General features: G+C 34.9%; 1 protein-coding gene across 3 annotated transcripts in view; it reads left to right on the forward strand.

The window, feature by feature from the left end:
• Positions 1 to 13,081, forward strand: part of LOC134529313 (ATP-dependent 6-phosphofructokinase) — a 133,321-nt gene that overhangs the window by 103,906 nt on the left and 16,334 nt on the right. For all 3 annotated transcript variants that reach the window (XM_063363244.1, XM_063363245.1, XM_063363246.1), the window contains exons 13-14: positions 3,444 to 3,543; positions 7,344 to 7,470. In XM_063363244.1, the coding sequence (XP_063219314.1) occupies positions 3,444 to 3,543; positions 7,344 to 7,470 (227 nt within the window). The remainder of the gene's footprint in view (positions 1 to 3,443; positions 3,544 to 7,343; positions 7,471 to 13,081) is intronic.

The following is a 13,081-nucleotide window of genomic DNA, read 5'->3' on the forward strand; positions in this document are numbered from 1 at the left end:
ATACAAGTTAAATTTTTAAAAAAATTTGTTATTTAATTTGTTTTTATGTATGTTTTTATTTTTTAAATTATTAAAATAATAATTAACTGACTATTGTGTTCCATATCATATTGAAGGAATTGCATTTAATGCAATTAGATAATGTTCAGTGGTAGGATTACTTTAAGTAAAAAGTTTCAATTTTTGTAGTTCCTCTGGCCAGGAATTTTTAATGTGTGACATATCAAATAATTTTACTAGTCATCTGTATTTTGAACAAAATTGAACATAGATGTTTATATTAAATGTTTTTTATTTTTCTTGTGAAAAAGTCTTTCCTGGACTCAGAACTAGGTATTTGCCCCCCCCCCCCCCCCCCCACATTCCCCCATTCCCAATTCTATAGGAAGCATTGCAGGGTTGCTATGGTCAGGTTTAACCTGGAAAACTCAGTGAAATAAAAAATATTTCTGGAAATTACTATACATACTATGAATCAACACTCTTTCTCCTCTGCTGTTAAAATATGAATTTTTTATGTTTATGAAAAAAAAATTGTTTCTCCTTTAATTTTGAATTCTGCCTCATAGTGAACACGACAGAAAATATGGAATTTAACAAACCACACCAGACCTTATCGCACATATTTACCAAAAAAAAATGTAACATGTATGAGGCTAAGATGATTTATTGAGAAATTTAGATTTGTACTGCAATATTATTCACACATTGTTTTATGTTTAACAAATAATCAATGAATGTGATTTAAAATTATTAATAATATTCTATTTTATACCTGTAACTAGATCAACAAAACAACTTTCAAACTTAAAATTTAATGGTTTATGAAAATGCATTTCCAGTTGTTTTTTTTTTTATTTTACATATCTTTATAATGGTTCCATGTATATTACCCCTTATTTATGTTACTTTTTTTTATCAATTTTTTTTGGACCTTGTGAGAGTGAAAAGAAATTTTTACTGTTTATTAAAATTTGATTAGAGAAATATTCAATATTCTTGAAAATTGTGGTATTTGATCCAAGTGAAAAAAAAAAAAACACTATTTCCAGAAGCCTAATTGCAAGTTTTTATTTTTGTAGTTGTATGGGTTCGTGTGAATAGACTTATCAGCATTTTGAAATGTCATAAATACTGTACATTCTAGGAACATTTTATATTTTTAACAGTGTCATCGTTGCTATTTTAAATTTGCTAAAACGTAGCTTTACTATTACTTCTTTGAATTTTGTAGTTACTTTTTTAATTTAATTTTTTTTTTTAATTGGGTGTTAGTTCATCATGTTTTGTTACATTTTTGATAGAGGTGGGACGATACCACACTTTCGATACTCGATTCTGTATTGTTTTTTCAGTTCGATACTTTCGATACTTTCTATACTCCAGGGAAAAATATTTTCCCATTAAGTAACAATTACAACAAATAACATAAATTAGTTTCAAACTATATAAATTCCCTCAATATAAAAAATAGAAGTGCAATACAAACTATCTTCAAGAGAGTTAGCCCTTTATTTTCCAGTACACTTTTTTGTACCGCGAACAAATGTAAATAAAGATAGCGCTCTCTTAAATAAAATTGCCGCAAACAATGATAGTTCACACTAATAAGCTGTTCTAGTACAGTAGAATATACACGTTTCAATGGAGGGCACAAAAATGGTGTATGATGCGGGAAAGTGTATGAAATGGGAATGGCAATAATAAAAAAAATTTCAATCTAGCATACCAGCACAATGTCAGATTAAACTTAAATACATAATGTGTAAATAATTGCATTATATTAATGAAAGATATGAATTCATCATTATATATACATATAATAAAACCACCAGAAATGTAAAATACAGTCCATAATCAAGTAAAGCTGACATGAGAAACAGTGGCCTTACAAAATGTTATGAAGTCCTTTCTTGGAAAGGGGGGGGGGGGGGGGGAAAGTCACCAAGCCTAAATTAAAAATTTAAAAAAAATAGGCTATTGTAAAAAGAAAACCAGAAATTTTTGCTTGTTTGTTTCATTTTACAAACAACTTTATGCAACAGAACAATTTTCAATAAAATTTTAGAGAAACGTAAAATACAAAACAATCCGATCGTAAGAAAACAATGGGAAGCCTACAACTCAAGTAGTTTCGGTTCCCTACCACGTTTGTGCAACTTCGGATTTCTCTCAAAAATTGAAATTAAAAAAAATCCAAGGGTTAGGTTAGGTTATGTCAGTCACAACATGCTTGTTTTCATTGGAAACTTCTGATTTAGCGGCTGAAGTGGCGTTAATACCAAAACGCCAAACTTCGGAAATCTTCGGAAATTCTTGCAGGGAACCGAAACTACGTGAGTTGTAGGCTTCCCGAAAACAATAACAAACACATATATTCAGTTCAAAGATTAATGAATACACAAAATATGAGATACGTGCCTTGGTAAAGCGCATGCACCATTTTCATAATCATTTTTAGTTTGCGCCACTAGTCTCGCTTGGTGCTGGCCATAGATGCTACCAGCGAAGTGCACAGTCTTCCTGATACTATCCATTTCTATGGTGCGATAAAGTAATTTTCTTACGTTTGGAAAGGTAAGCAATGAACGTTTTTCAAAATAAAAGCATTAAAACGTAGTTTATCAGGAGGAATATAACAAAAAAAAAATGTGAATTTTAGGTTTTTTCCGCTTCGTAAAAACGTATGAAATTGGAAATTAATGATTTTATAAGTGTATGTTCCGGGACAGTAAACCATTGTAAATATAGTACTTTCGGCGGGACCAAAATTAATCAGCGTATGGCACGGGAAAATGTATGAAACGGGAACGTATCATCGAGGTTCTACTGTAGTTGTATTTTGTACAATGGCGACTCAAAACTTAATTCAATACAAATGAACAAGCATTCTGGTATCGAAAAAATGTATTGAACTTAAAGTTTCGATACTCGATACTTTGCGATACCATCAAGTATCGAAGGTATCGAGGTATCGAAGTATCGAAAATTCCATCACTAATTTTTGACAATTAATTTGTTCTATTTGAAGTATAGTTGCACATAGTTAAACCACTCATTAAAAAGAGTTGAACGTTCTGAAAGGACATGTACCAATTATCATATGGTCATGCTGCAAATATGCTGGATGAAATTGCCATTTACGAACTTTTCCAAAATATACCAAATACTACTACAATCACATGTAATGGTATATAAAATTTTCTAGATGGACTGTAAAATCGATATATCTGGGAATTTCATATTCAAAAATGTGTAGCAACCCTGCAATGGCAAAACACTGCAGTTTTATCCTGCCAAGTCTGCCCTGATACTTGCAGCTGGGTATCTAAATCAGATTGGGCCGATCACTTCATTATCTGTGATATCATTATTTAATGAACAAATCATTACTATTTCTGATAATTTTAGCCAGAATCTAGTGGAACTTAATTTTGTTCCAGATTTGTGATAGAATTCGCCAGTCAGCCCAAGGGACAAAACGCAGAGTTTTTGTCATTGAAACTATGGGTGGATATTGTGGCTACTTAGCTACTGTAGCAGGTAAGAGATACAGCCAGCTTCTGAACATCTATGCTTGCTGAGGAAAGCAGTGCTGAAGTTTATTAGATATTACTGATAATTGCCTAGTAAAGAAAATAAACTCACAGTCTTGTAATATTTATTACGAAGTTGGAAATTAATAAAAAGTTGGATGATTTGATAATGAAACATTAATTTGTTTTAATAGTAGATTTTTCTGAACATATTGATGCTTTGGAAGGGCTTACAAAACCTCTTGTCACCAAAGGAAGCATAAACACCAAGTCATGCCGAACTTACAGCAAGCAGCCAACACAAAGTTTTTTTTCAATAGTTTTTCTGCTAAATAGTGAGGGATTTTATTATCATCCCACATCTTCTGAACAAAATGATACCACAGGACACATTCAACATCTTGTTGTCATAAAAAAAAGCATAAGCATTGAGGGATGCGAGTCCAGTTTCAGTGGCTTCTTATAAGAAAGATAATAAAAAATTTTAAAGGAGAAAATGAAACTATTTCTGTATGTGAACCTCTCCTATGTAAACAATGCCATAGAAGGGCACGTACAACCTCTTGTATTACCCAAAAGAAAACATAAACAAGAAATTGCACCTAGCTTTTAGCAAGTGGCCAGCTATGAATTTTATATATAATGGGCCATGGCTTCCAAATAAACAAACATCAGTCCTATTATGAAAACAAGTATGAAACTGTTGCCAATAAAAGTGTTTATAGTATTAATTTGCTGCTATATTGTTTAAATTATTTTCCATCATCACTAATAATGGCTTGTTTTGAAGAAATAAAAAGGTTTATTTTCAAACTCTATATTTTAAACAATATTTTACCATAGATGTCCATATTAAATGTTTTTTTCTGCAAAAACTGCTGGTTTTCATAACATTGAGATCCATGAGTTTTAGCAATGTGTATATGAAGTTCATTTTCTGTAGTTTCTTACAGGAAAGTTTAAAAATACTTTATGTAGATAAAAATTTTATTTCAGTAAATAAAATGTCATTATGAAAGAGTAAATAATACCACCCTTCATGTAACAAAAATGTATAATTGCTGAGTTGTGCGTGGCATGATATGTAGAATGGTGGGGCCTGCATGTTATGCTATCACCACCTCAGGTTTCTCTGTGTGATCATACTGACAATGCATCTGTTATGACTGTCCCAAGCTTTTCATTTACACTTTAAGCTGTTAGGTATTTTAGGTGCTGAAAACATTTTTACATTTGTTTCATTTACTTATCACATCTGTTCTAATGCAAGATGACTTTTCCCAATAAAAACTTTGATGATGATTTGTTTTTGAGTATTATTTTAAAATCTGCAATGTTGATTGTTTCATTTTTCTTGCATGTAAATAATTACTAAGATACATCATTTACTATTAATTTCAATAACATCAATAGTAATTACGGAATAAAATTAAGTAAATCTTATACCTGCTAAAGCAAGATAAAATTCATGGATGCATAATGTTTATAAGCTGCCATGTTTCTTTTATATGTTTGATATAAATTATGTAAAAATGGGACAGTGTAGCAGTTTGTATGGGTTTTTTTTTGTAATGTACACTGGGCTTCAGATAAACACTCAATAAATCAATAAGTAAAAATAAGGCCTTGGAAGCGTCAGCCCACAAACAAAAAAACACAACAATTATCACAGAGGTGCCCAGACGTCGTACAAAGGAATTTACTTATAACCTACTAGTAACTCTAGGACGCTATGTGGATCGAGGATGAATAATAATGAAATAAAAAAATGCTAGTTTGATTTATATAACTGCCCTTTTACTAAAATTATTTACTTAGCTTTTTCTTTTCTTTTTTTATCTTTAAGCACCCATGTATTAAAATACATTAATTACAAACAGAAGGGAGCTCCGGGGCAACAAAATACATATAAAAAGAAAAACCACCATGTCTCTTAAACTTGACCCTGGTTTTACGTGAGCTCGCAGGCTCAAAAGAAAGACAAATACATTTTTAATATGCTTTTAAAATGAATTTAACCAACTACTACTATGTCCTGAAAACTGGCGGTCCTGGCTCCAGATGTTTCTGGAGATTAAAGTCCAGAGGAAGTCGAATTATGTAGCAACTTGTATATCGACCGGTGTGGGGAGAAATCTTGCGACTCCATGAGCCCAATCACGGACTGCTAATTTTGGCGTTGAATTTCCATCCTAATTCTTTAATCTAATTCTTGGATCTAATTCTTGGGTCTAATTCCTGTAACCAAAGTCCCAAATTGCTTAGACTGGTTAACAGGCTGCTAAAGCTGGGCAAGACTACGCCCAGGGAAAGGCAAAAAAGAGGGGGGGGGGGAAGATATGACGCTCACTTACCCAAAACAGCGAGGTGAAGTCATGTTGGCTGGCTCCAGTAGTAGAGTTGGCAACTCCCGGCGCGGAAGTCCGCGGTAGCCATGACGAGAAAAGTAAAAAAATTTAGATACAAAAAAAAAGTAGTATGGGCAGCCAATTTTAAAAATAAGGCATCTATGCCTTGACGTTTGAGACTACATGTCGTAGTGCCAAGTCTTGGAAAGAATACAGTGGCAGACACTCGCGAATCGCGACTTGTGGTCTCTACTGTCCAGATGCTGCCCGCTGAATGTCCAAAAATGGCGTCGGCACGCCTAACTAAAGAAAGTTACTGTGCCCATCCAAGGAGGGGGGGGGGGGGGGGGGGGTGATGGCACCTCCCGCTACCTCGCCCTGGCGAGTCGCGAGTAACGACGAGTGGGGAACGACCTCTCGAGTTGGAGCCAAGTCGATCCCTTAGGGCTGGCTCAGAGGGGCAAGGGCCGTGCTGCCCTCTGGCGGAGAGAAGGGGGAAGCTGCCAATTAGTTCTGGCCGCTCTCGCTATATGTCGCGGGCATGAAGGACTGTTGGCCTCGAGTGCGAGACCATTCAAACGTCGCGCCTCCTGATGGCGACCAATCGCGCTCGGACGGGCATTCCGGGTCATCGGGGGTCACTGGCTCCCAAAACCTTTGGCAAGGGAGGGGCGGGGGGTGCTGGAGAGAATCGCGGGTGTGGTGGGAAAGGCCTCAACTGGAGACACAGACGTGCTTGGGCATTGTTGAACCTGACCGGAGCTATTCGCGAAAGACGCTGATGTCAGGCTGTCTGTCGGAAGGGGTGGTGGGTGGCAGGTTGCATTCTGCAAGCGTTTTGCGACACGACGGTGTTGGCTACCAACACCCGGGACATGGCTCCAAGCGGGAAAAATATGAAACCGGCTAATTGGCTAAGACCAGCCGGAGAAAACTTAGGTTGACGAGTCAGGGGAAAAAAAAGGGGGGGGGGGGGGTGTAGGAGTGCAATACACCGAAGAAGCATGGGTCCGGTCGTACACTGGGCCGAAGTAGTTTTGAAAACTGGGCATATAAGTTTAGATAGCAAAAATAAATTTAGGAAAGATTGTAATTTTTTATTATTATTAGAAATAATAGTGCCGAAATGGCGCATTATCAGCACATTTTCCTAGAACTGTGTTATGTGAAAGAAATTCAATGTAGCTGTGTGTTTCACAGCTTGTATACAAATGTTTCAAGTACACTAATAATTGTTGAGGGTGCACAATTGCTTGTTGTTTTTATCATCTATGAAGCTGCCAGTGAAATACTTGGCACCCCTGTAAAATTGAATGCAGTTGGTTGTTTACAAGGCAAGCTTAGTCTGTAGAAAAGTATTAGATTAAATCTGCTGTATTAATAAAATCTTTTTGACTATGTGGTTATTAATTTATAATTATGTGTTAAAATGGGTAGTATCTGATGTTGACCATTGCAGGTCTAGCTGGTGGAGCTGATGCAGCTTATATTTTTGAAGAGAAATTCTCCATCAAAGATTTGCAGGAAGATGTGTATCACATGGCATCAAAAATGGCAGAGGGTGTTCAGCGAGGTCTTATTCTCAGGTGTGTACATATATTTGTGTAATGTTAAAAAAAAAATGATGTTGTACAGTCACAGTCGTAAAACACTGGACCAGATGACCTGTGTTCGAATCTCTGTGTGAACCACTGTGGTTTCATTTTTCTGTTGTTTTCTTGAAATAACTTGGAAAATGCTGAGATGCTTCCATAAAATAAGCCAGGTGTGAGCCTTTCCCCAAAATCCCTGGTTTGTGCTGTTGTAGGACATAGGCTCTAGTGATCGATTTTTGTTGTTTTACTTGCTTAGTGTTTTATTTTAGTTGGTTTCAGTGCTCTGCTAAACAAAATTTTCTATGGCATACAAAGATTTTATTTCACCCTGGAACTAGATAGACACAATTTTTGTGATTGTGTGTTTTGCGAAATTACTTCATATCTTTTCAGTTTGATATGTGCAACATTTTTGAAAAACAGCCTTATTTGTGAAATAGTAATGAAATTAGTAATACTTATAACTGACACCCTTGTTATTAACTTTTTTTTTGTTATTAACAGCAATCACATATATTATATTTTTTAATTTTCTATAATAGTGTTACGGACACATTTACTGCAAATTTCTTTTTGAATCCAGTGCTTTGTTTGTGTTTGTTTATTTTGTTTTTAAGTCAAAATGTTTATCATTGATTAATGCAGCAAGTATACAACTACTGTTTATCTCATGGTTTAGATTGGTCATGACTATCAATTGATTCAAACTATTGTGTTAGTTACTTTTTTTGTATCCCGATAAAAATATCACTTTTGTTTTCTGTCTTGATCAATGATTATAGAAAATTTTATTTAAATATCTGTTATCGTACAAGTGCACAAGATAAAATAAATTATATATTTTTTCATGTTTCAATCATCAAAAAATAGTCCATGTTTTTAATAGTCCACGTGATTGTGAACGTTCTTACACCACATTTAATGATTTTGAGTTTTAATGACTAAAAACTGTGTTTCTTTAGATTGCACACGTTTATGTACTTAAGTGTGGAATATTTTTTATGAGTTGCTTGATTAATACATTATTGCTACGTAGACATTTCTAGTCCTGCATATAGAATCTACACAATGTGTACATTTCTAGATGTTGTAATAACAACTAAAGTAAATGAAGACATAGGGACAGGGCTAAACATACATTAAACACATTGTAACATGTCTTCATTTACCGTTAACAATTATATGTTGGCCTAACCTGTAAAATTTATAAAACATTAAGTGTAAATAAACAAGAATATAGGATAATACCCTATTATTTTTCACATTTGTTCAGACATTTACCAGGAAACAGTTTTTTTCCACAAAATTTTTGTTTTACATCAAGTAATAAAAAGTTAGGTAATACCAGGTATAAATATAAAATATATATAGCAGCTTCTCCTGTAAACAAAGCCATCTTTCTTTTTTTTTTACTAAATAACCAAATATATGAGGATGAAAGATGTATAATTTTGTGTCGTACACACAGCACAAAAAACATATCACTTGTGTGGTTTTCATAAATAAAATCAATGGGTGCTATAGTAGAAAAAAATACAGTGGAGTCTCGATAATCTGAACCTCGGTAATCCAAAAGTCCACTTAATTCAAAACCGAAAGTCAAAAAGAACTAAGGTTACAATAAAACCACAGTGATACTAAATAATACATATAAATTATATTTCTGAAAATTAAAATAAAATTCAAAGCTAGACAATTTACTAAAATAATTGTTACTGAACTACATTGGTTTGAAAAAATAAGTTAATTTTTTTTGTTAAAATTCCACTTTCTTCACGTACAAGATACATCTTAATGGTTTGTTATTTTAATTTGTTCCCTGTTTAAGATCTATGATCTTCCGCATGAGTTCTAAGAAATGGCGTCAATCAACTTGCAAAAACAACTGTGTTTCGCACTAAACTTCGTGTTTCCACAAAAATGTTGAGAAATTTCTTTCTTCACCATAGTTGTATCTTAAATATGGCAAATATACATCTATATTCATTTCATGAACTAAATTTTTCAGATTAGTACATGATAAGTTTTTTTTATTTTATTTACTTAATACATATTGTTACAAACGCAGACATGACCGCGAAGCGCGCCAGGTTCGGAGCTAGCTGCGGCCTCACATGGCCACTGAAGTCACGCGCCATTCACTGACGTAAGGCATGCAGAGCTGCCAACCATTACGAATTTAACACTGAATTACCGAACATCGCTGGTTTATTACGGAAACGAGGCTTTGTGCTGCACGGTAACGGAAAAAGTTCCGTTTCTGCTGTGCTGTTTCGTGAACACAGTTCGAATACATCGTGTGGTTGCGCTAATAACGGAACTAGTATGTGTGCGCATGTACTGTCAAAATAAGTATATTAATTCTCTTGTTTTGAAATAATAATGAAATGGTATTACGTCCGTTGTATGATACAACTAGTACAGTAAAACCTCCATTAACGAATATTCTATTTAGCGAAAAACCCCATGCAACGAAATAAAATTTTGGTCCCGCCGAACCGCCATAAGATCAATGCTGTTTTAACCTCTAAATACCGAATTTTATTTGTTACGAAATAGTGAAATTCCCTTTACAACGAACTGCCGCTTTTGAAAAACACGCAAAAATAAACATCTCCTAAAAGACATCCACTAATTTTTTTGCATTCACTGCTTAAAAAATACGTGCGTATAACCTTAAAATAATATGCACCATCGCGGAAGACAATAAATAAATAAATAAAGCATCATGGATAACACACGTCGTGTATACATGCCACACTGTTCAAAATGGCGGGTACATTTAGCGCTAGTGGCGAAAACCTCTCGTACCATCGCTCTGGCAAGACGAACTAGTATATTTTGCGTTTCGATGGTTAAAGTTGTGCACACACAAATATTTTTATCTATGGTGGAGTACAATTTCCGTTTTTTCAGTTTTCACTGTTGTTTATTTATTTCCACACGCAGTTACGGAAATCAACATGATACTACTGTAAAATGAATTATAATCCTAAAAAAAGCGGCGACAGATTGACGTTAAAATAAAATTAGAAATTTTAAATGCAGTTGGTGAAGGTGGAAAAAAAAGTGATATAGCTAAACGTTTTGACATCTTGGCGTCTACACTTTCGACCATATTATCCAACCGGGAACAGATCGAAAACAACGCTTCTCTGGTAGGAACAAATCTAAAATGTGTGAAAGTATATAAAAATGATGATTTGGACAAGATATTTTTTGACTGGCTAATGGAGGCTAGGGCATCTAACATCAACGTCTCTAGGCCGATTTTACAAGAAAAGGCACGCCAGGAAGCACTGGGGATGGGAATTGATAATTTCCAAGCATCAAATGGTTGGCCATTAAACAAGTGTATTCTATGTACTTTTACATGTTTAATTCCTCATATCGTATTAAACAGTCAGAAAGACAGTTCTAGCCATTTATGTGAAGCTTTATGATGACTAGAAATATATTGTGCGAAACCTCCATTTAACAAACCCCTTTACAACAAACACAACAAATTGTGGTCCCTTGAGATTTGTTAAATAGAGGTTTCACTGTACCTATTCTCGAACTTTTCGTTTGTTGGCTACATACATCACAATGATTTTTGTACGGTACTTTGGCTAACCTGTGTTGTTTTAATTTATTTCTTGAAAGCCATTTTTTTCATCATAGTGTTTTTGTCGTGTCTACAGACGTGAAACTTTTTTTGATGTTTTTCGATATGGTTGTGTCCTTCAGTGTATCTGGGGGGGAAAAACGCAATTCTTCAGAACTTTCGACCTAACTATTCAAAAGAATGGCATTGCTTGTCGTCTTCAAATGTTTTGGAACACCACGCGTTTTGTAATCTAAGCACGTGTGACTTTTCGATTGCACATAGTGGAAGGGATGACTGTAAACAGCATATTGAATCAAAGAAACATGCGGAACACTTTATAGCCATGATGAGCAATAAATATATATCGTCGTTTTTTCGCTACATTTGAAGAAACGAAAGTAACGAACGCAGAGTTATTGTTTACAAGTTCTTTTGTTTGTCTTCTATTGTTTGTTTACAAGACAGTTCTTATCCAACCAGGATAAAAGAAGCAAATAAAAAGACAGTTGTTCAAAAGTTTAACTTTGAATACTTTTAATTGAAGGTTCAAAATTTCTAGTAAAATTATTGACATTTCTTATATATTCAGATGATTGTATTGTTGAAATAGTTTTTTTTTATTCATTAATTTGCATTGTATTCATATACATAGGCCTATATTTTTCAGATAATTGTATTGTTGAAATAGTTTTTTTTTTTTTAATTCATTAATTTGCATTGTATTCATATACATAGGCCTATATTTTTCATTTTTTTTTTTGCATATTATTGTTCATTTTTGATCTTGTGTATGTCTTAATTCCCCAGGAAAAATTTATCGTGCATGATTTAGGCTTACTTTTTTCATATAATTGGCATTACTGATGGGTGTGATTTGAGGTTGGCAGCTCTGGGAATACAAGGGTCCTCGCTTCCCCCCTTTCCCCTTTTGCCCTCCTCGCACCGTCCTGCCCCAGGCCTTTGTCAATGACCCTTTTAGCGGCCTGGGAATCCTGCGATGCGAGTTTCCCAAGGCCGCAGCGCGGAGTGGCGCAAATAAACACAACCTTTCTGGACTTTTTGGGCGCCAGGTTGGCCCAAGATGGCATGACACTTGTAACCCCCCCCCCCCCCCCTCCCCCGCCCCCCTTTCAAGTTGGTTCCAGAAAGTCTGCCAAGAGAGTATAAAAGCAGTGGAGAGAGTCTCCCCCTCGGGGAGTGATACTGACAATACCCATGCGATAAGCGAGAGGTGAAGAGGGAAAGTGGCCCTTGCTGAGCGAACCGGATATATCGGGAGGTGATACCTGCTAGTGAAGGCCTGGCAAGCTAGTCGGGTGCGACAAGTTATAGTTGGGGACTGCACTGCGGCAATAATTAGTCTTACCTGGTCATTGAAACATTATCGCTTTCCATTGGAAAATGTCAATGTTTCAATAACTAGTGTAAGACTAATAGTTTTGGACAGAGATCTTAAGTGCATGAATTAAATTTATGGTATATAGTAGAACCTTGATGATACATTCCCATTTCATACATTTTCCCGTGTCATACGCAGATTAATTTTGGTTCTGCCAAAAGTACTATATTTACAATGGTTTACTTACCCGGAACATACACTAATAAAATCATTAATTTCCCATTTCATACAATTTTACGAAGCGGAAAAGTCCCAAAATTCACAAAAGATTTTTTTATATATTCCTCCTTACAAACTACATTTTAATGCTTTTATTTTGAAAAACGTCTATTGTTTACCTTTGCAAACGTAAGAAAATAACTTTATCGCGCCATAGATATGGATAGTATCAGGAAGACTGTGCACTTCACTAGTATCATTTATGGCCAGCACCGAAGCGAGACTAGTGGCGCAAACTAGCAATGATTATTAAAACGGTGCTTGCTCTTTACCGAGGCATGGATATCATATTTTATGCATTCATTAATCTTTGAACTGAATATATATACCCGTTTATTGTTTTCTTGCAATCGGATTGTTTTGTATTGTACGTATCTAAGGTTAAAATTTTGTTG

The sequence above is a fragment of the Bacillus rossius genome, chromosome 2, assembly GCF_032445375.1.
Source record: "Bacillus rossius redtenbacheri isolate Brsri chromosome 2, Brsri_v3, whole genome shotgun sequence".
Taxonomy (NCBI): domain Eukaryota; kingdom Metazoa; phylum Arthropoda; class Insecta; order Phasmatodea; family Bacillidae; genus Bacillus; species Bacillus rossius.